Genomic DNA, 21,628 nt, shown 5'->3' on the forward strand with positions numbered 1-21,628 from the left:
GCTCAGAGGCAGACCTGCGCATACCGTACTCACAAGGAGACGCCATTGCCCAGCCATTAGGGTAGACGTTATCCATCCTCAGATGAAAGTCGCCACTGTGAGGCGTGAATAACCTTGCAGATAATATCTTCTACTGGTGCTGGTGTCATATAAGGAACCTACTTAACTTGGTTCTGGACTACACGTGACCGGCCAGTGAAGCGCGCCACGATCTAGGATAGGCCTAGCCAGAGCCTGGGGACGCGATTTCGGCAATCTTAAAACTTATACAGTGCCCTTATCAGATAAGTATATTCCCTTTATTGGATGCATCTTTTAAAGTGTTTTGTAGTAGCTGGGTGATTGTCCGTTACGACGCACGATAACATCTAATAACAGGTGATTAAATTTTGTCACCTGCAACTCTCAATTTCTTGAATATAGAGATTCAGTAGTTAGTTGCTACTGTAAATATTTGTCTTGCAGCACGTGAGAAGAATTCTCCCTGCCGCCTTCTCCCATGTTAATCCATCCCATTCGTCAGCCAGCCGAGTCCAGAGAATTAGAGGAAACGTCGTGGCTTACATAAAGAAATCGTCTTTAAGCTAAGATTCTTTATATTCTTTCATGAATTTATTGTAATTGCTTATATGCAGAATTTCTTAGGATTGATGTGTTTTTATTGTGACTCTCATTACTATACTTATAATCTATGTTTCCATGTATGGTAATGACATTAGTTTCACTATAATTCATAGGATTAGATTATTATTATTTGAATTAGTGAACGAACCACACTAGTTCCTGGACGTACTTACCTCCAGTAATAACCCCCCAATGTAGGTGTTTGAGGGTTTGATTTATTTAATTATACAGCCCATTAATTATTTCTATGATCATATTCTCTAGTATTTTATCCATAGTTACTGGTTCATCTAGAAATTATCTAATGATCAGAAATTCTCAGTTTCCCTCTTTACTATAAAAGCGGGTGGTCCTTCGTAATTTAATTTACTACATTAATATTTAAATAATCAGATTCAAGCCCCAAATATCCCACAGGCGCCACTTCAGTTTCTTATGCCCCAGGAAGGGGCCACTTCAGTTTCTTATGCCCCAGATCGGGGCCACTTCAGTTTCTTATGCCCCAGATCGGGGCCACTTCAGTTTCTTATGCCCCAGATCGGGGCCACTTCAGTTTCTTATGCCCCAGATCGGGGCCACTTCAGTTTCTTATGCCCCAGGAAGGGGCCACTTCAGTTTCTTATGCCCCAGGAAGGGGCCACTTCAGTTTCTTATGCCCCAGGATGGGGCCACTTCAGTTTCTTATGCCCCAGGACAGGGCCACTTCAGTTTCTTATGCCCCAGGATGGGGCCACTTCAGTTTCTTATGCCCCAGGAAGGGGCCACTTCAGTTTCTTATGCCCCAGGACGGGGCCACTTCAGTTTCTTATGCCCCAGGAAGGGGCCACTTCAGTTTCTTATGCCCCAGGACGGGGCCACTTCAGTTTCTTATGCCCCAGGAAGGGGCCACGTCAGTTTCTTATGCCCCAGATCGGGGCCACTTCAGTTTCTTATGCCTCAGGACGGGACCACTTCAGTTTCTTATGCCTCAGGACGGGGCCACTTCAGTTTCTTATGCCCCAGGACGGGGCCACTTCAGTTTCTTATGCCCCAGGACGGGGCCACTTCAGTTTCTTATGCCCCAGGACGGGACCACTTCAGTTTCTTATGCCCCAGGACGGGGCCACTTCAGTTTCTTATGCCCCAGGACGGGGCCACTTCAGTTTCTTATGCCCAGGACGGGGCCACTTCTGTTTATTATGCCCTAGAATAGGGCCACTTTAGTTGTTTATGCCCCATGACGGGGCCACTGCCGTTTTGGCCAGCAGGCTGGGCCCATTTCGGTTTATTATGCCCCAGGCTGGGGCCCCCTTCAGTTCTATGCCCTTGCTTAGGCCAACTTCAGTTTCTACGCCCTTGGCTGGGCCACCAGTTCCCGGTGTGTGCAGAAGAAACTGCGGCTTCCCAGGCCGCTGGTTTATCCAGACGTGTTGTCTGCCCGGTGTAGCCCGGAAGGTACTGCGGCTTCCCAGGCCGCTGGTTTATCCAGACGTGTTGTCTGCCCGGTGTAGCCCGGAAGGTTGTCATAGCCGCTGCCGTCTTAGCTGCCTTCGTTCAGGGGTTGATGTCCAGCCGACGTTCTTCCTGTGATGAATTAAGCCGACGTTCTTCCTGTGACGAGTTAAGCCGACGTTCTTCCTGTGATGAGTTAAGCCGGCGATGTTATTCAGATGTCCCTGCCTCCTGTGTTCTAGCGGCTGATGCTCGGTTGGGTCTGTTGCAGCCGGTCCAGCTGTCTGCCCTAGTGTCCGAGCCGCCGCTCTCTTACTACGTTGTTGCTCAGTTTTGGTGTCCAGCCGCTGTAGCTGTTGGTGTTCCAGCTGCTGACGTTCCCGGCAGTCGGTGTTCTAGCTGCTGTGGGTACAGCTGTTGCTTTTCCAGCGTGCTGCTGTTCAGGTGGAACACGGTCCAGCCGCCGACGTTCCAGCGGTTGTTGGACCAGCTCCCATGCTCCCGCTGAAGTTGTTCCTGATGTTCCAGTTGATGCTGTCCCATCTGTTCATGTCCATGCTACGGCGTTTCAGCTCTCGAGGTTCCAGATGCTCACGTTCCAGCCCCCGAAGTTCCAGGGGACGGGGTTCCAGCTGAAGCGTCACAGCTGACGTTGTGCATATTATCCATTCCTTTTCAATTTATTGTATTTGATTGTATATTATTTTCAGCTTCATGTATTAATCCCGTTTTCTCTAGCGAGTTATATTCTAGCATTATTTTGAGCATAATTTGTTTTGCAGTCGCACTTTCCTTACTACTGCAGTTTCCCCTTGGCCCACTGCTGCTAATTTCGTATCTTCGGCAGCTGCTGAGGTGCCAGCTGCTGTTGTTATAGCTGTCACTGTCCCAGCCGTCGGCATTACAGCTGTTGCTGTTTTGTTGTTTCCAGCTGCTGACATCCTAGCCCTTTTGGCAGGGAAAAGCTTCAGCTTTAGCTTTAGTTCGTTCCCGGCGTTCCCCTTAACGTTAGTTCCCAGGTTCTAATGGTCCCTAATTGACTTGAAGTGAGACTTCTACTTATCACTGAAGGTTTCCCTGGTGCCCAGTTGCCACTATTTATTTATCTTCAGCAGATATTGATGCTCCAGTTGTGACGTCCAACTGCAGGTGTTCCAGCTGCTGGTGATCCAGCTGCGGTGTTCCGGCTGCTGATGTTCTGGGGCAGGATTTTGCAGTGTACATTTGGCAACGGTTGTTCATGTTAAGTTCCTTATTTTGCCCCCTTTTTGACCACTGGTGATTGTTATACATGCCACGTTAATGTTGGTTTAATGTTAATGTTAGGGTTTACCTGCTTACTTCCTCCTCCCAGTGTGGGACGTTTACTTATTCATGTATTTTTTCATTGATTTCTATGTTGTGCTTGACCTTACTCTTGTCATTTCCAGTTCGCCCCTGTTCGGTGATGGTTTTAAATTTATTATTTAACAATTTAACGTTTCACGTCTTGGATTTATCAATTAATGTCAGTCCCTGGATTTTGTTTTTATCTGGTATTATTAATACTGCTCATATTATTACGGTTAACGCCAGTCATATTATTACGGTTAACGCCAGTCATATTATTACGGTTAACGCCAGTCATATTATTACGGTTAACCCCAGTCATATTATTACGGTTAACGCCAGTCATATTATTACGGTTAACGCCAGTCATATTATTACGGTTAACGCCAGTCATATTATTACGGTTAACGCCAGTCATATTATTACGGTTAACGCCAGTCATATTATTACGGTTAACGCCAGTCATATTATTACGGTTAACGCCAGTCATATTATTACGGTTAACGCCAGTCATATTATTACGGTTAACGCCAGTTATATTATTACGGTTAACGCCAGTCATATTATTACGGTTAACACCAGTCATATTATTACGGTTAACGCCAGTCATATTATTACGGTTAACGCCAGTCATATTATTACGGTTAACGCTAGTCATATTATTACAGTTAACGCCAGTCATATTATTACGGTTAACGCCAGTCATATTATTACGGTTAACGCCAGTCATATTATTACGGTTAACGCCAGTCATATTAATACCGTTAACGCCAGTCATATTATTACGGTTAACGCCAGTCATATTATTACGGTTAACGCCAGTCATATTATTACGGTTAACGCCAGTCATATTATTACCGTTAACGCCAGTCATATTATTACGGTTAACGCCAGTCATATTATTACGGTTAACGCCAGTCATATTATTACGGTTAACGCCAGTCATATTAATACCGTTAACGCCAGTCATATTATTACGGTTAACGCCAGTCATATTATTTCGGTTAACGCCAGTCATATTATTACGGTTAACGCCAGTCATATTATTACCGTTAACGCCAGTCATATTATTACGGTTAACGCCAGTCATATTATTACCGTTAACGCCAGTTTTCTTTATTACGAGCACAATTATCTTGCGGCTTTGGCCTTCCCAGCCTAAGCTTTGTGCTGTATTAACTTTGCAATATAATAGTATTGGTTTATTACACTTTTTCTTGTTTAATTTCGGCTATTCTTAATAGACAGTTTAATCCAGTCTTACTTTGAGCACAGTTGCTTACAGTTGGACACACTACTTCTGCTGCGGTTCTCCTTGTGCGCCGTTGATGTTATTTACTATATTCATATAGTTAATTCTAACTCATATTTCTTGTCTTGCCTTGTGAATTGCAGCCTTCGCCTATTTTCTTTACCCTACACTTTCCTGAGTTGAACTTTAGCAGCCTTTTCTAGACCTTTCCTCCAGTTTGTCCAGGTCTTCCTGTAGTAGTGAATGTCTGCGATCACCTGCAAGGTGACTTAGTGTTGTCTACAAGACGACTTCTGGATGTCTGCACGATGCCTCCTTGTTGGTGCCTTCCTGTTCCAGGATGATTACAAGATGATCTCCAGTTGGCGTCAGGACGAACCCCAGACGACTCCTAGCTGCTTTTCATGTTGACTGGTGGCAATATATTATTTATTACATTATCTATATTTATTTAAGTTTTGTTCTATACAGTTCAGGTTTATGGTTACCTCTCTCCCCCCCCCCTCTGCTATTATTTGTAATTATTGAGTTTATTCTGGGTTTTTCTGCTACTATATTATTGTTCCTAAGCCTACTTGGCGTATGGTCTTCGGTTTCATCGGTGGAGTTGGCCGGGTTATTCTCCACTTGTTACTATTTGCTATTGATGTTAGTTATAGTCACTTTTAGTGTTAATGATCTCATGTCAATTCCCCTTTTGGCTTCTGGCCTCGCCTAACGCCATGAATGTTGTTCCTACTGTATCATACTATTACTAATTTAAGTTCTTTATTAGTAGGTTCGGGTTTTAGTTGCCTTACTTCTACCCTTCCTCTGCTTTACTTGTTATCGTTTTCTTTGGATTACGGCTCTGTTATTGTTTATGCTTATTTAGCATAACGGTCTTTGGCCTTTAGGGTAATGAGCGCTATGCTGGCGGCGTTACTTCTCATATTATATTATTACTTTCATTTTCTTTACTGCCTTACCCCCCTTTTGTGGGGCACTTTTTGCAGTCCTGCCTTTTCCTTAGTCAAGGCATCTGTAGTCCCGGGCCTTACCTGGGCACGTCAGTCATGCCCTCGGACGGCCCTGACCTAGGCCCCTTAGCTGGGCCAGTCCGTTACGCCCTTAGCCGGGACCCCTGTGGAGCCCTTAGCTGGGCGGGCCCACCCTACCCTGTTAGCGGGCTAATGGTCGTGCGACCTAGTATTTTGGAAGGAGTATTTGCGCTTATCCTTCTAGTGCTTATGTCTCTCTTTTACACTCTTCTTAGTGGAACCTTCACGTTATATTTGTAATGTACTATTTATTGCTTATAAATAGTAATCCTGCTCTCCAGTTATTATCCAGTCCTATCTTTGCACTTAGACTGTTTCAGTTCAACTTTCTACTTAGTATCCGCACTTTTTCCCTGTGGCTTATTGTCGTTATTTATTATGTACTAAATTGTTGTAAATTTATATCACGGTTACAGTCCAGTATTTTATTTTATTTTTATATAGAGTTGAACTATTATACGGCATTGGCTTCCCAGCTCCCAAGTTTTGCATTATTTGGTAATAACTTTGTGAGTTCATAGTACTGGATTATTGCGTATTTCATGTATTAAATTTGTCTATTTTAAAAACCCTAATCTGTGGCCCATTGTCGTTATCTTTGTTACGTTTTCTCTTAATGTATTCTAAAATCGTTTTGGCCTGCTCACCGCCGCTCATCGTGCCTGCCTCTACGAAGGGCTCGTCCAGTAACGGGTTCTCAGCCCCAGCTCCTAGTATGGGGGGGGGGGAGTATTCAAGGAAGACTGAGGACTCTGGCGGCGGCGTCACGGGGTCAACAACGCAGCCGCGCCTGGATGCAGCAGCCCGGGGCCCAAGTTATTTGTGCTATATATATCTATATTAATTATTTCCTATACTAATTTAGAGTATTGCTATTTATTTTATTATTCCCTTCTCGTTCAGCATTAATTTATTATGGGTCTGGGAGTTAGTTTACTATTTTCGACCACTTCTACGTGGCACTTTCGACATTATCTGTTAATTTTACTATATTATTATATTAATTACATAATTATTTTACATATACGGATCCCTAGCCTTACTGGTGACCATTTCACCTTGCCTCATATCACCAGATCTTGTTGAAGTTCTTGGGGTACTGCTGCTCTCAGAATGGTCATTGACACTCCAAGACTGAACTCATCGGCGCCTCTTAAGGCAGTTTCTTAGGCTAACTATTCAGCTCTAGCATGCATCCGGAGGCCAACATACGATGGAGATCACTGTAACGGACTCGGTTACCATCCTTATAACTTGTTGTGTTCGTGTCGCTCTGGACGCAAGCATGTTGCAGTAACGCCTTAAGACCTGTTTCTTATATTTGGTTTATTGTTTTATTTATATATGAATTTGATATTATATATATATTGGTCATATAAATATTGATTATGTTGGGCTGTTCTATTGTTTTATATTATTATATTTGATTATATTTGAAATGAGTTATTACTTGCTAGATTACCCCCCCCCCCCCTGGATCATCTTCTGCCTTTGCCTCAGATACGGTAACTGGTTACCCGTCACCCCCCCCCCCCTTTTCTTCACATGTCTGGGTTTTTCCCGCTAAAGTTCTGTCGGTTTGATAGTTACCTTCGCTACAGTCTAGTTTCCTGGAAGATGTTATTCTCTTCCTTTCCCCTGTGAGTTTGCTCTAGAGACTCCTATCCTCTGTGTCAGTGTTCCTTTTCAGAGTTTTCCTCGGGGTATCTTCCTGACTTTATCCATTAATGACACTTGCCCAGTTCGCTTCCGAAAATGTCCCCCCCCCCCCCTCTTACAAACTAATTCCAGCAGTACCCTTAAGGGGTAGGTTCCTTGCCCGTCACGTTCCTACTGCATGCCCGCTTCAGCACACCCTTACTGCTTTAATACTTCCAGAACCGACTATGGAAGGCGCACAAGGTACACCATAGATGAACGAGGAAAAGGGATGGAGCCTGAGGGCAGACTACTGCACCCATGAAGTCGACACCCTCACCGCTGTGGGGCGGGCCGCAGCGACAATGACGGACACGGGGTCGACCCTGGGGAGTCGGCCTCGGTGTAGGCGGCTTCCCACTTCCCACACCCGCCCTGAGGCCAGCCTTACAGGATTGGTCCCTGTGAGGGCGGGCTCCAGCGATGACCAGTCTTACGACATCGTGCACAGCGCCCCTACTTGGGTGTACAATCCCTGTTCAACTCCCTGCTTACTCAACACAAAGCTGCTATTAGGACAATATCCAATTCTGACCCCAGACATCACTCGGTACCCCTACTCAAATCTCTGAATATGTTAGACATTAAGTCACTGCACATTCTCTCATGTGTATTATACATATATAAAACGCTAAACTATAATGCCAATCCTGATCTCTAAAGCTTCATAGAAGGTTGTAACAGAACCCATGAGCACCACACCAGAAATAAATACAGTTTTGATATTCCTAGAGTACGACTTAATCAAACTAGAAATGCTCTACAAATCAAGGGGCCCAGAATGTGGAATGACCTTCCCAACCATGTTGAAGACTGTACCTCTCTCAACCAGTTTAAGTTAAAAACGAAGCTATACCTAATAAATTCCCTGTAACCTACCTTACCCCTCTGTTGTCAACCCATGTATGTTTTTCTTTAAAGAGCGCTGTTTGTCGACATAATTGTATTTGTGCTGCTTTTTCATCTATGTTTTCATTTCTTGTTTTCATTCTACTCATTATGCTCAATTAGTATTAAGCTTGTCATTTAAGTTTATCATGCCCGAAACGCTTTGCGTAATAGTGGCTTTAGGCATTGTATGTACTAGCTCTACCTATAAGTCAACCAATCCTTTTAAATATTTATTGTATGTATGTACCTTACCTAAATAAAATTGTATTGTATTGTTGCTGTACGACCACCTCACAAGGACATTGCATGGGGGGTACACCTTGCCCTCTACGCTCTGGATCGTCGCGATGATGCTCCGTTGGCCTCACCAAGGACGCTGTTTAACTTGCAGCATGTTAGCTGCCTAGTAGAACGGCTAGTTTAACTTCTAACTGTAAACAGTTTAACTGTTTAACTGCCTAGTAGAACGGGTCTGGTACCTTTGTCAGTCAGGAGTAACCCGGCTGTTTTTAATGCCCTCTCCTGGGATGCGGGCACGGTTGCTGTTACAGAAACGAGTGGCCATATTCCTAGTTAAAGGTTGGCGAAGAACACTCGCCTCGCAAGGTCAAGTTGGTGGGCTCTTGCCTCTCTGTGCTCATGGTACGTCGCGATGGCGCTCCGTTGGCCTCTGCAAGGACGCTGTTTCACTTGTAGCATCTGTCTAGTAGACCCGGTTTGGTAACTTTTTCAGTCGGGGAAACCTGTCACAGCTAGCACGGTTACAGCCACAGTGCGAGTAGTCACATTCCTAGTTGCAGCGGCCAGCCGCCGCTCGCCCTTCGGGGTGGGGGGTTCCGTGCTGCTGGCCCTCACGGGATGGGGGGTGCTCCGCCGGAACCCCCAAAGTGCTAAGCCTGCAGATAGCTAAGAAATATTACCATGAATTGTAATTAGTATAAATTCAAATAATGCAACTTTCAATTACTAACTATAGATGTAACTATTAATTGTAATTGATTTAATACTTTATCATTATAATGATTATTCATTATAATTATTCTCTAATACTTTATTGTTATGCATTAGTCACTATTTATCATTCACCCTAATTAGCTATTTGATTCATTAAAAATAATTACTTATCATTATACTATTTGTTATTATTATTATATTATATAATAATAATAATTTATTTATTATTTATTTTAATTTATTATTTATTATTAATTTATTATTAATTTATTATTTATTATTAATTTATTATTAATTTATTATTTATTATTAATTTATTATTTATTATTAATGTATTATTAATTTATTTATTATTAATTTATTATTTAATATTTATTATTAATTTATTATTAATTTATTATTTATTATTAATTTATTATTTATTATTAATTTATTATTTATTATTAATTTATTATTTATTATTAATTTATTATTTATTATTAATTTATTATAAAATAAACAAGTCCCCAATCTGAGTGCGTTTTCTTCCAACCTCAGAAAAAAAAACACGGCTTTCCCCAAAAAAGCGGTGGGTTTTCTGAGGAAAAGAAAACGTATGTCTGGAAGCTCAGTTTAACCGCCCAAGCTGCGCGAGCAACGAGCCGAGGTTATATAAGCTCTGCCTGCAGACTGGGTGGTCCCTGTCCCGACAAGCAAGCAGCTGCTCACTTACAAAACGTAAACACAGAAGTTTAGCCTGCTCAACTGTGCCCCCAGCATGGACCCTACACCAGTTCCTATCAACAACGACTCAGAGCGACCCGTCAGGGGCGTCCTGAGCCGATGTTATATATTTCCTTAACAGCATGAACCAGCACATCTATCTATACCAACCGAAACGCTGCGCGTACTAGTGGCTTTACAAGACTGTAATTACCATATTATGTATCCTCACATTCCCAATGTACCTTCTTGTATATGCATAAATAAATAAATAAATAAATAAATTGATTTCCTAATACCAACATAGCTTCATTCTCAGATAACGTAAAGAATCTTATCATAAATAACAATCTCAATAAAAATCACATCATTCTGGGAGGTGATTTCAATATTGACCTGGGTCTTCAAAACAACCCTCAAGTTGACTATTTCCTTAACGGCATGAACTCCTGTATGCTAATCCCCACAATCACCAAACCTACCCGAGTCACTCAAACATCTGCCACTACGTTGGATCACATATGGACAAACATAACAGCTCCCCTTGTATCTGGTATAATCTACGACAGAACAACTGACCACTATCCTACCTTTCTCATAGCGAACATGGACATAACACCACCAAAAAGCAAGAAACTTTCATTTAGGCTACACAGTGAATCAGCTTTAGGCAATCTTACAGATGCACTTCACAATATTAACTGGGATTCTGAATTCAATAATACCCAGGATATAAATTCATTAGCTAACCTCTTCCTCTCCAAAACTCTAAACCTCCACAACCTTCATTGTCCCCTTCTTACCAAGCAAGTAACTGACAAAAGATTAAACAATCCATGGCTCACAAGTGGCATTCTCAACTCAATCAACAAGAAACATGAATATGAAAAGAAACTTAGGATTGGCCTAGTTTCAAAGGAAGTAGCTAAAAGGTACTCATCAATGCTTACCAGTATCATAAGAAAGGCAAAACTTACATATTATGTGAATAGGTTCAATGAAGCAAAATGCAACATGAAAGTACTTGGAAAACAATCTCTAGTATCCTACGAACTAAACAACACTCACATAACCAAATAAAACTACAAGGATGGGGATATACCGTCAACTGATTTAGAAATGGCAAATGAATTTAATAGTTTCTTTTCATCGGTTGGTGCTAATCTTGCCAGTAAAATCCCACAGACTCAGACACATATTAACACATATCTCTCAGGCAGCTATCCAAACTCTTCTCCTTTCACCAATCAGCCTGGCAGATGTTGTGTCCATCATACACTCTCTAAAAACCAAGGCAGGGAACACCAGTGAAATTCCGTCCATTGTATACAAGAGAGCCTCCCATGCCCTTGCCCACCCATAGCACTACTGTTCAACAAATCTATAGAGTGTCACGCCTTCCCTGATATCCTCAAAAAAGCAAGAGTAATGCCACTCCATAAAGGAGGCAATCCGGCGGACATAAACAATTATTGACCAATATCAAACATACCCATTCTATCAAAAAATTAGAAAAAATTATTTACAAACAGCTCTATTCCAACCTCGTAAAATTCGACATACTCAGCCCCTGCCAGTTTGGCTTCCGGTCCCAAAAGAGCACCAATGATGCAATCATTAGTCTCCTTGACGTAATCTACTCAGCCCTTAACAAAAATGAGTTTCCGATTGGACTCTTCATTGACCTAAGAAAAGCCTTTGATACTGTTATTCACAACTACCTCTTACTTAAACTCCAGCATTATGGAATCCGAGGCCTTGCCCTTGACTACATCCGATCCTATCTTAGTGACAGACACCAATATGTAACCATCAATGATACAACTTCTTCCACTCTAACAATTACCGTTGGAGTGCCACAGGGCAGTATCTTAGGACCTCTTCTATTTCTTATATATATAAACGATCTGCCTAATGTCTCTAATATTCTTAAACCTATATTGTTTGCTGACGATACTACCCTTATCTATTCAGACCCCAACCCACATACACTAAATAATGTTGTGAATAATGAATGAAAAAAGTCCACTTATGGATGTCAACTAACAAACTAACATTAAACATAAAAAAGACTTACTACATCCTATTTGGAAGCAAATCAGCAAATGCAATTCAGCTACAGATAGACAACATTACCATTAGTAATACAAATGATGGCAAGTTTTTTGTCCTATTCCTAGACAAGAGACTCAACTTCAGCACCCACATTCAACACATAACTAAGAAAGTCTCTAAGACAGTTGGTATACTCTCCAAAATAAGATATTATGTTCCTAACTCTGCTCTCCTCTCACTATATTATGCACTAATCTATCCCTATCTTAATTATGGTATCTGTGCATGGGGGTCTACCACTGCAAGCCATCTTAAGCCCATCATCACAAAGCAAAAATCTGCTATCAGAATAATAACTAACTCTGCTTTCAGACAACACTCAGCTCCCTTGTTTAAATCCCTAAACTTGCTAAATATTAACTCCCTACACACATTCTCTTGTGTCAACTACATTTACAAAACCCTGTTCTTAAATGCAAACCATGCTCTGAAACTCTCCCTGGACAGATGTAATAGGACCCATTATCACCACACCAGAAATAAATATCTCTTTGATATCCCCAGGGTCAAACTTAATCTGTGTAAACACTCTATGCAAATTAAGAGACCTAGTCTATGGAACTCACTCCCTAGTGAATTGAAAAACTGTCAAACTTTTGCCTTATTTAAAAGCAAAACCAAAAAATACAAAATTTCATCTTCTTAGTTTCCTACACTGAGCTTTAAATTTACTCTGTATATAGTGTTACCCAATCTCCCAATTTTTATGTACTTAACCCAAACAACCTTATCATTGTGTTCATTGCTGTCTTATTTTATGTGCTAGCCATATGCTGTATTGTGACTACCAATTTTTGTCAACTACCATTCAAGCTGTCATTGCAATCAATCTGAGCTATCTATGTGCTTTAATATACCTACAATTTTCTCTCATCTTTTTTTTCTTGCCTTGTAACTTATCATTTTTTATAAATTTTGCAAGTATTTACCTACTTAAAATTTTCTTAGATTAAGGACCTGCCCGAAACGCTGCGCGTACTAGTGGCTTTACAAGACTGTAATTACCATATTATGTATCCTCACAATCCCAATGTACCTTCTTGTATATACATAAATAAATAAATAAATAAATAAATATAAGCTCTGCCTGCAGACTGGGTGGCTCCTGTCTCGACAAGCAAGCAGCTGCTCACTTACAAAACGCCCACCCTCCTCCCTGGATCCTCTGTATCCTCTGTTTTCTTTTCAAAGGAACGACGCACAGACAGGCTCAGGGGGCACTTGTTCTAGCTTGCTAAGCATTTGCGGTATCTTTGGGGGTGCTCCGCTGGAACCCCCAAAGTGCTAAGCCTGCAGATAGCTAAGAAATATTACCATGATATAAATATTACCGATATCTGGCGGGTGGCACCGGCACCGGCACTGCTGCAGAAAATTCGTGGTAATTTCGTCTCCACTCAACATTGCATGGCCTAACTGCTGCCCAGCACGAGTTAAGTGCATGGAGACTTAATATGCCATAACTCACAGCGAACCTCAAAAGTAATCAACCAAAATTAATCAATTTTCGCCTGCCTATCGACGCCCCGTCTGCCAAGCATTCACTATACACCTATCCCCACTTTAATTTTCCAAGCATCTACCTGTAGAAACACTACCAAGAATCTATCGCCGAAAACATGCCCAAACATAGCAACAAGCAAGGTAGGGGTGCCTCTCGCTCTTCATCCATAACTCCTAGAGATCTGAATGGAACACTGGCAACGCTGCAATCCTCACCGATGTTGGTAAATGGCCACTGCTTCGCAAGCGGGGATGTTTCTGATGGGGTAGAAAGAAACATTTGCGCAGCGCGTCCCGCGGCGTTGCGCGGGCAGTCTGGGGCCGTATAAATACGGGGGCACAGAGGGGCTCTGCCCTCACTCCGCCTGCCCTCGCCGCTGCCCTCGCAAAGCCGCTACGTCAAGACCATGAAGGTGACCCTTAAAAATGACTGGATGTGGTACGACAAGGCCTTCAGATGGGACAAGGAGAGGTCGGACTGTTCTTGGCTTGATTACAGGCTGGACCTGGAATTCCGCTCGGTACAGCGCGTCGCACACGTCGCTGTTCAGACAGGCAGACAGGAGGCAGGTCGGCCGGCAGCCCTTACCCTCTCTAGCGCCCGGGTTGCAGGGCTCCCCCCGGGCTACTGCTTTGCCTACCACTCGAGAGGACCCGGCTGCAGTTTTACTTCATGTTCCTTCCTGCACTACTGCCCGCGCTGCCGAAGGAGGCACCCGGCCTACACCACGTGCCCCCCAGCTCACATACGCGACGGACCCACCCATGACCAGCGCCCACGAAGACAACCACAGGACAAGGCTAAGAACGCCGGCAGTAACAACGCCGGTGGACGCCGACGCCCTTGATGCTTTGCTGGTGGGATACCCCCTGCGAGACTACGTCGTGGGGGGCTTCAGAGGGGGGTTCCTACTTGGCTTTGAAGGAGTGCGAACCCCCCTCACTTCACGCAACCCTCAGGCTACGACGGACCTCCCGCACATCGTCGGGCCCATGCTCGACAAGGAGTTGAGTCTAGGACGCATCGCGGGCCCCTTCGAAGCCCCCCCCTTTCAAGAATTTCAAGTGTTTGCCCATAGCACTGAGGGAGAAGTCTACGCCGGGCAAGTACCGCCTCCTGCACAACCTTAGCTACCCTTACTCCCCTGACAGTGTGAACGCCAACATCCCCCGGGAATCGACGTCCGTCACCTACCAGTCTATCCATGATGCGGTGACAATGGTTGTCAGCCGGTCCCCGGGGGCTCACCTGGCAAAGTGCGACATCGCAGAAGCTTTCAGGATCGTCCCAGTACACCCGAGCGACTACCATCTCCTGGGGTTTTCTTATGGGGGCAAGTACTACTACGAGAAGATGCTCAGCATGGGAGCCGCCCCCTCCTGCCGGATCTTCGAGACCTTCTCCAGTGCCCTGCAATGGATCCTCGCGTAGAAGTTTGGGGTGCGCGACGTTGTGAAGGTATTGGACGACTTCCTCTTCGTCAGTTTCACTTTCGACGAGTGCCAGCGAAGCCTGAGGGTGTTCACTGCCCTCTGCGAGCGATTGGGGGTCCCCTTGGCACCTCACAAAACAGAGGGCCCGTGCTCCTGCCTCACGTTCCTGGGGCTGGAGATTGACGCTCACAGGATGGAAACAAGACTACCAGAGGACAAGAGAACGAAGTACACGGCAGCAGTGGAAGTCGCGCTGAGTCTGGAGCGCATCCCCCTCCGGGACCTGCAGGCGATCATTGGGAAGTTGCAATTCGCCACCGCGGTAATCCCGGGCGGCCGGGCCTTCTTGCGTCGTCTGCACCTGCTTACGCGAGGCCCACAGCGCCCCTCGCGCCTATGCCACTTGGACGCTGAGGCTAAGCTCGATCTCGCCGCCTGGCGCTCCTTCCTCACTGACTTCAATGGAGTAACAGTCTTTCCCCCAGATGGCGGATGGGGAAACGCTCCATCACTTTCAATGTGTGCAGATGCTTCTTCCAAGAGGTATGGCCTAACGCTAGGGGCAGCCTGGTTCAGGGGAACGTGGCCGCAGGTCTGGGGTCGGCTCAACATTGCTTTGCTCGAGCTCTACCCTTTCTTCATGGGTATAGCACTTTTCGCCCCGGTATTGGCCAATAAGAGGCTGGTGTGCAAATCGGACAACAGTGCAGTGGTAAACGTGCTCAACACACTCTCTGCTAGGTGCCCCCTACTAATGCAAATTGTCAGGCCCTTGGCAGTGCTCTTACTCATCCATAACATTACACTCCTACCCTCCCACCTCCCAGGAAAATTAAACGGGGTTTGTGATGCTCTTTCCCGCTTACAGACGCTGCCGCCCTTGTTCCTGCGAGAAGCAGGCCTCGCCGAGACGCCGACAACAGTTCCCGCGCACCTCCTGCCCTGCAACTGTGAGGACCCTATTCAACTCCCTGCAGCCAGCGACGAGGCGTACTTACAGGGCTAAGTGGGTGGAGTACGCCGCCTACGTCTCGGCAGGGCGGCGAGGAGAATGCCCCTTTGATGCTGCACCTTCGACTCTGGTGAACTTCCTGCAATCTCTGCTCTCGCGGGGCCTGGCTTACCGCTCTCTGCACGCCTATCTAGCGGCCATCGCCTTCGTCTGCAAGCTACACGGTAGGAGGGACCCAACTCGGCAGTTCCTGGTCACCCAACTCCTCAAAGGGGCACGTAACTCCGCACAGCGGGCCCCTGCACGGCGTCTCCCTGTGACGAGGAGCCTCCTGCATCGCCTGCTGCGGGCACTGGGAGGCGTATGTAACTCTGCCTATGAGAAGTCTTGCTACAGGGCGCTCTTCTCCCTGGCTTTCCACGCCTGCCTACGCCCGGGTGAGGCGGTCTACGTGGAGCATGGACGACACACGCTCAACCTTGAGCAGGTATCACTTACGACGGCAGGAATATATTCTGTTTGGCAATAAATCCTCTAGTCATATAAATCTCAAAATAAACAATACCCAAATTTGTAACAAATTAGATGGCAAATTCCTTGGCATTCTCATTGACCACAAGCTGAATTTCCAGGGACACATTCTAAATATATCAAAAAAAGTTTCAAAAACTGTGGGCATTCTTTCTAAGATCAGATATTATGTACCACGCCCTGCCCTGGTGACTCTCTATTACTCCCTTATCTATCCTTATCTCAACTATGGTATTTGTGCTTGGGGTTCTACTACCCAAAATCACTTGCGTCCTCTAATTACCCAACACAAAGCTGCTATTAGAACAATATCCAACTCTGGCCCCAGACATCACTCGGTACCCCTACTCAAATCTCTGAATATGTTAGATATTAAGTCACTGCACATTCTCTCATGTGTATTATACATATATAAAACGCTAAACTATAATGCCAATCCTGATCTTAAAAGCTTCATAGAAGGTTGTAACAGAACCCATGAGCACCACACCAGAAATAAATACAGTTTTGATATTCCTAGAGTACGTCTTAATCAAACTAGAAATGCTCTGCAAATCAAGGGGCCCAGAATGTGGAATGACCTTCCCAACCATGTTAAAGACTGTACCTCTCTCAACCAGTTTAAGAAAAAAACTAAACACTACCTAATAAATTCCCTGTAACCTACCTCACTCCTCTATTGTCAACCCATGTCTGTTATTTTCTTTTCTTTTTTTTTTAATCAACACTGTTTGTCAACCTATTGTATTTGTGCTGCTTTTTCAGTCATGTTCCCCCTTTTTTTTATCTTTATTTGTATTTGTTCTCAACACTTTTTATTCTTTATGCTCAATTAGTATTAAGTTCTAGATATTAATGTTTTTCTTGCCCGAAACGCATTGCGTAATAGTGGCTTTAGGCATTGTATGTACTAGCTCTATCTATATATCAATCCATTAATGTAACATCACTTGTATGTATATACCTTACCTGAATAAACATCTGAATCTGAATCTGAATAGATATCGTCTTCAACACCTACAAGCACAGTGCAGGTCGCACGCCCACCCTCCCCCTGAGAGCGAACCCTTCCAGCAAGTACTGCCCGGTCCGTGCTCTGTCTAAATACTTTAATTACAGGGGCGTGGGCCCGGGGCCCATATTCAAACACGCCGCAGGCGCTCCTGTCACCAGGCGAGATTTCTCCAGGATCCTACGCACTGCCCTCTCGGCGCTAGGCTTGCCTCCAGATGACTACGCGCCGCATTCCTTCCGTATCGGCAGGGCCTGCACCCAGCTGTCTCGGGACGGGCTCGCCACATCAGAAATAATGGCAGTCGGCAGGTGGAAGAGTAGTGCTTTCACATCCTACGTCAGACGGGACGTTGTTGCTCTGCCACTTTGAGTGCCTCACGCGGCCAGCTGGCACTCGCCCTTCGGGGGGGGGGGCCGGCCGCTGGCCTGCGGTGGGGGTGCAGCGCCGGTCCCCAAGTGTCCCGCTGTCCGCAGCTAATACTTTGCCCAGTCTAGGTGCTAGTAAGCCCTACTTGTAGTCACCCCCCCTTCTCCTTATTCATTAGGTCTTTACGGCCTCTTGGTCGGGTCCATTATGTGTTATGTGGTCTCTCACTTATTAGTTACTCTTTGTGTCCTGCCTGTTATATCCTAGTGTTATATAATTACTACACATTTGCACTCGGCCTTAATTCTAGTACCAGTTAAGCTTTAGGTTTCTGCAGATTTAGTTTCCATGTCACTATAGGCTAAGGTCTCATACTTACTACGGGTGTACCTTTTAAGTTAAATCTAGTCCTCGGACTTGGAATTGTTACTGTTAATTCTTACTTTATATATTTACATGTTCTGCAGAATTTAATCTTCAATAAACTTTAAAGCCCCATACTGCCAGTATCTTTCTCCCCCTGATCAGAAAACACAGCATCCGCTCCCCCTCCTCACTCCCCTCCTTCAACTCAGCTTGAATCTCAAGCTTTAGAATTCATTCAATCTATGGCTCCCTGTCTAAACTTCAAACCTCTGAGGAGTAACCCATGACTGCAGAAACTGCACTACCTTGTGCTCCTGCAATCTGAAGCTATTTCGGCCCTCCAAGCCAGTCACCCAACAACAACAAACCATAGACCGCCTCCTTGAATCGTCGACGAACAACAACCAAGAAATTCTCAACTCACAAGCTGTTGCAAATGACGCAATGGATCAAATACAAAAGATTCAGGCCGAGGAAACCCACTCAGCTCAAAGTGACTTTCTTCAAAAGCTGGAAAAACAAATCAATCTCCTTCAGATTCACCAGGCGGCTTCCGAAGATGACCTAGAGCAGCAACAACTTCATGACTCTCTGATAATTAGCTCTACTGATCTACCTGAAGAACAAGGTGAGAATTGTTGTAACATAGCCCACAGCCTAATTAATTCAAAGATCGAAGTCAATGTTGATATCAAATCAGATATCAGGATAGATAAAAACAGTTCCCGTAGCAGTAGGAGAATGCTCATCAAACTTGCAAATCCCTCTGTTAAGTTCGACCTCATACAATCAGCTGCTAAGCATAAAACCAACCTCTATATAAATGAGTGCCTTACAAAGCAGCGTGGATCCCTCCTCTACAGGCTGCGTACAATTCGCAAACAAAACCCTGGTCTTATCAAGCAGTGCTACACTAGGAATGGAACGATCATTGCAATGAAGGAAAGTGCAGGAAAAAGATATGAAATAAAGTGTGACCAACAACTACTGTCCTTCTTTAGTGATTGTGGTATATCTGAAAACCTGAACCCGACCAAAACCAATACTTAAAATATCTCTTTGAGTGCCTGAGTCTAACCTAACTTAATCTAACTTTGTCCAAGGTGTTATCTCTGCCTTACCATTTACCTAATGTTCTCTCAATTTAATTTAACAAATTTGTTATCTTTTTATTCTAGCATTGTTGAGGCAGTTGATAGTGGTAAGGATTGCGATGTTGTATACCTTGACTTTAGCAAAGCTTTTGATACAGTGCCACATGAAAGACTGATTAAAAAGATAGAGTCTCATGGTATTGGGGGTGCTATATTAAGCTGGATTAGGGCATGGCTATACCAAAGGAAACAGAGAGTTAGTATAAATGGAATCAAGTCAGAGTGGGAAAATGTTGTAAGTGGAGTGCCTCAAGGCTCTGTCCTGGGACCTCTGTTGTTTATAATATATATAAATGATTTAGATTCAGGTTTGAGTAGCAACATTTGCAAATTTGCCGATGATACGAAAATCGGTAGGGAAATTAATTCGGAGGAGGACTCACTATCACTTCAAGTTGATCTAGATAGGGTTTTGAAATGGTCAAAGGATTGGCAGATGCAGTTTAATGCTGATAAATGTAAAGTTCTGAGGTTAGGTAATGATGATAGAGTTACAAGATACGAGCTAGATGGTGTTGTGATTGCGAAGTCGGATTGCGAAAGGGATCTGGGAGTTATGATTAGTAAGAATTTAAAACAAAAAGATCAATGCATAAATGTTCGTAATAAGGCAAATCGGACACTTGGATTTATTAATCGCAGCGTTAGTAACAAGACACCTGGTGTGGTTCTCAAGCTATATCTTGCTCTAGTTAGGCCCCATTTAGATTATGCAGTTCAGTTTTGGTCGCCATATTATAGAATGGATATAAATTCACTTGAACGTGTCCAGCGTAGGATGACTAAGTTAATTCCCCAAATTAGAAATCTTTCATATGAAGAAAGATTAACAAAGCTTAAGTTGCATTCACTGGAAAGGCGAAGAGTTAGGGGTGACATGATAGAGGTTTACAAGTGGATGAATGGACATAACCGGGGGGATATTAATAGGGTATTAAAAGTATCAACACAGGACAGAACACGAAACAATGGGTATAAATTGGATAAGTTTAGATTTAGGAAAGACTTGGGTAAATACTGGTTCAGTAACAGGGTTGTTGATTTGTGGAACCAATTGCCGCGTAACATTGTGGAGGTGGGGTCCCTCGATTGTTTCAAGCACGGGTTGGACAGGTATATGAGTGGGATTGGGTGGTTATAGAATAGGAGCTGCCTCGTATGGGCCAATAGGCCTTCTGCAGTTACCTTTGTTCTTATGTTCTTATGTTCTTATGTTCTCTCATTCATATAATTTCCTCAATAATCAGTCAAGTCTCCATGCACTTACGCAAGCATCTACCTCAGTATAATTGTAAAATTTTACTCTTAAATCTAATCGTACCCTATTTTTTTTAAATTTTAAATTTAATTTGTTCTGATTTATGTCATTTATTGAAATTAATTATTGATCTCATTTTGTTCTCTTAATTAAGTTCATACTAATTATAAGTTAAAAAACTAAGCTAAATAAAATTAATTATCTAAGATTATTTTACTTTACAATTATCATTTGTCAAATTTTTTATATATTCATCTTGACAGTCTCTACTGATTTTTTGTTCTCTCCACCAAACTTGTGTATCCTCCATGGCTATCTGGTGACCTTAATTCTACCTATAATTGTTTCAATTCTTTTGTTTACTTGCATTTATTGTTGTGTTTTGCTATAATAGTTCTCTAATTATAGCAGACTTTGTATTTATGTAAGCATTTACCTCAGTGTCTTAGTAAAATCTTGCTCATAAATATAATCTTACCCTGTTATTTTTGTTTTTGTTTTTAATTTTGTTAATTTAATTGTAATTTGATTTATACACCATTTATTGTAATTAATTACTGAGCTCATTTTTTTTTCTTAAGTTCATACTAATTATAGGTTTACAACTAAGCTATATTAAATAATTGATTTTTTAAGATTATCTTTACGATTATTATTTGTCTCTATTTTTTGCTATATATTATTCTTGTCAGTCTACTGTCTTTTTCTTCTCTCTTAACCTAACTTCTGTAGCCTTCCTGGCTATCTACGGGGATCTTTACTCTACTTCTAATTGTTTCTATTTTGTGTGTACCTACATTTATTGTTGTGTTTTGCTACAATTACTTTCTATTTACAGCAGTTTTAGTATTTAACTGTTCCTGTAATTGCTTATCTTATTGTATTGTGACATTATTGTATCTATATGCTTACTGATATTGATCCTGATCGAAATCTTCTGTCTCATACCCACACAAATCAGCACATTGATCATCATTATTGCAGGTATTACACAGCAAATCTTGCAAACAACA

The 21,628-nt window shown here is 43.2% G+C and overlaps 1 protein-coding gene across 2 annotated transcripts; it reads left to right on the forward strand.

Moving 5' to 3' along the window:
• Positions 1-1,407: 1,407 nt before the first annotated feature.
• On the forward strand, positions 1,408-17,132 carry LOC138349645 (uncharacterized). Of its 2 annotated transcripts, none has more exons than XR_011226281.1 (2): positions 1,408-7,924; positions 15,842-17,132. XR_011226281.1 is itself a non-coding variant. In XM_069320225.1 (2 exons), the coding sequence occupies exons 1-2, from the start codon at positions 7,590-7,592 to the stop codon at positions 16,452-16,454; spliced, it is 948 nt and encodes a 315-aa protein (XP_069176326.1). In that variant the 5' UTR covers positions 3,956-7,589; the 3' UTR covers positions 16,455-17,132. The 2 variants fall into 2 exon arrangements, 1 of the variants encoding a protein (XP_069176326.1); XM_069320225.1 differs by having other exon boundaries at positions 3,956-7,924.
• Positions 17,133-21,628: the final 4,496 nt, after the last annotated feature.

This window comes from Procambarus clarkii, unplaced genomic scaffold (genome assembly GCF_040958095.1).
Source record: "Procambarus clarkii isolate CNS0578487 unplaced genomic scaffold, FALCON_Pclarkii_2.0 HiC_scaffold_107, whole genome shotgun sequence".
NCBI lineage: Eukaryota > Metazoa > Arthropoda > Malacostraca > Decapoda > Cambaridae > Procambarus > Procambarus clarkii.

Excerpts from the sequence above, each read along its gene's own strand:
- LOC138349645 (XM_069320225.1), top strand. The coding sequence starts at position 7,590 with ATGAACGAGGAAAAGGGATGGAGCCTGAGGGCAGACTACTGCACCCAT. Across the intron at positions 7,925-15,841 it reads CTGACCCCAGACATCACTCG|ACGCTGCCGCCCTTGTTCCT; the intron begins GTACCCCTACTC and ends TCCCGCTTACAG.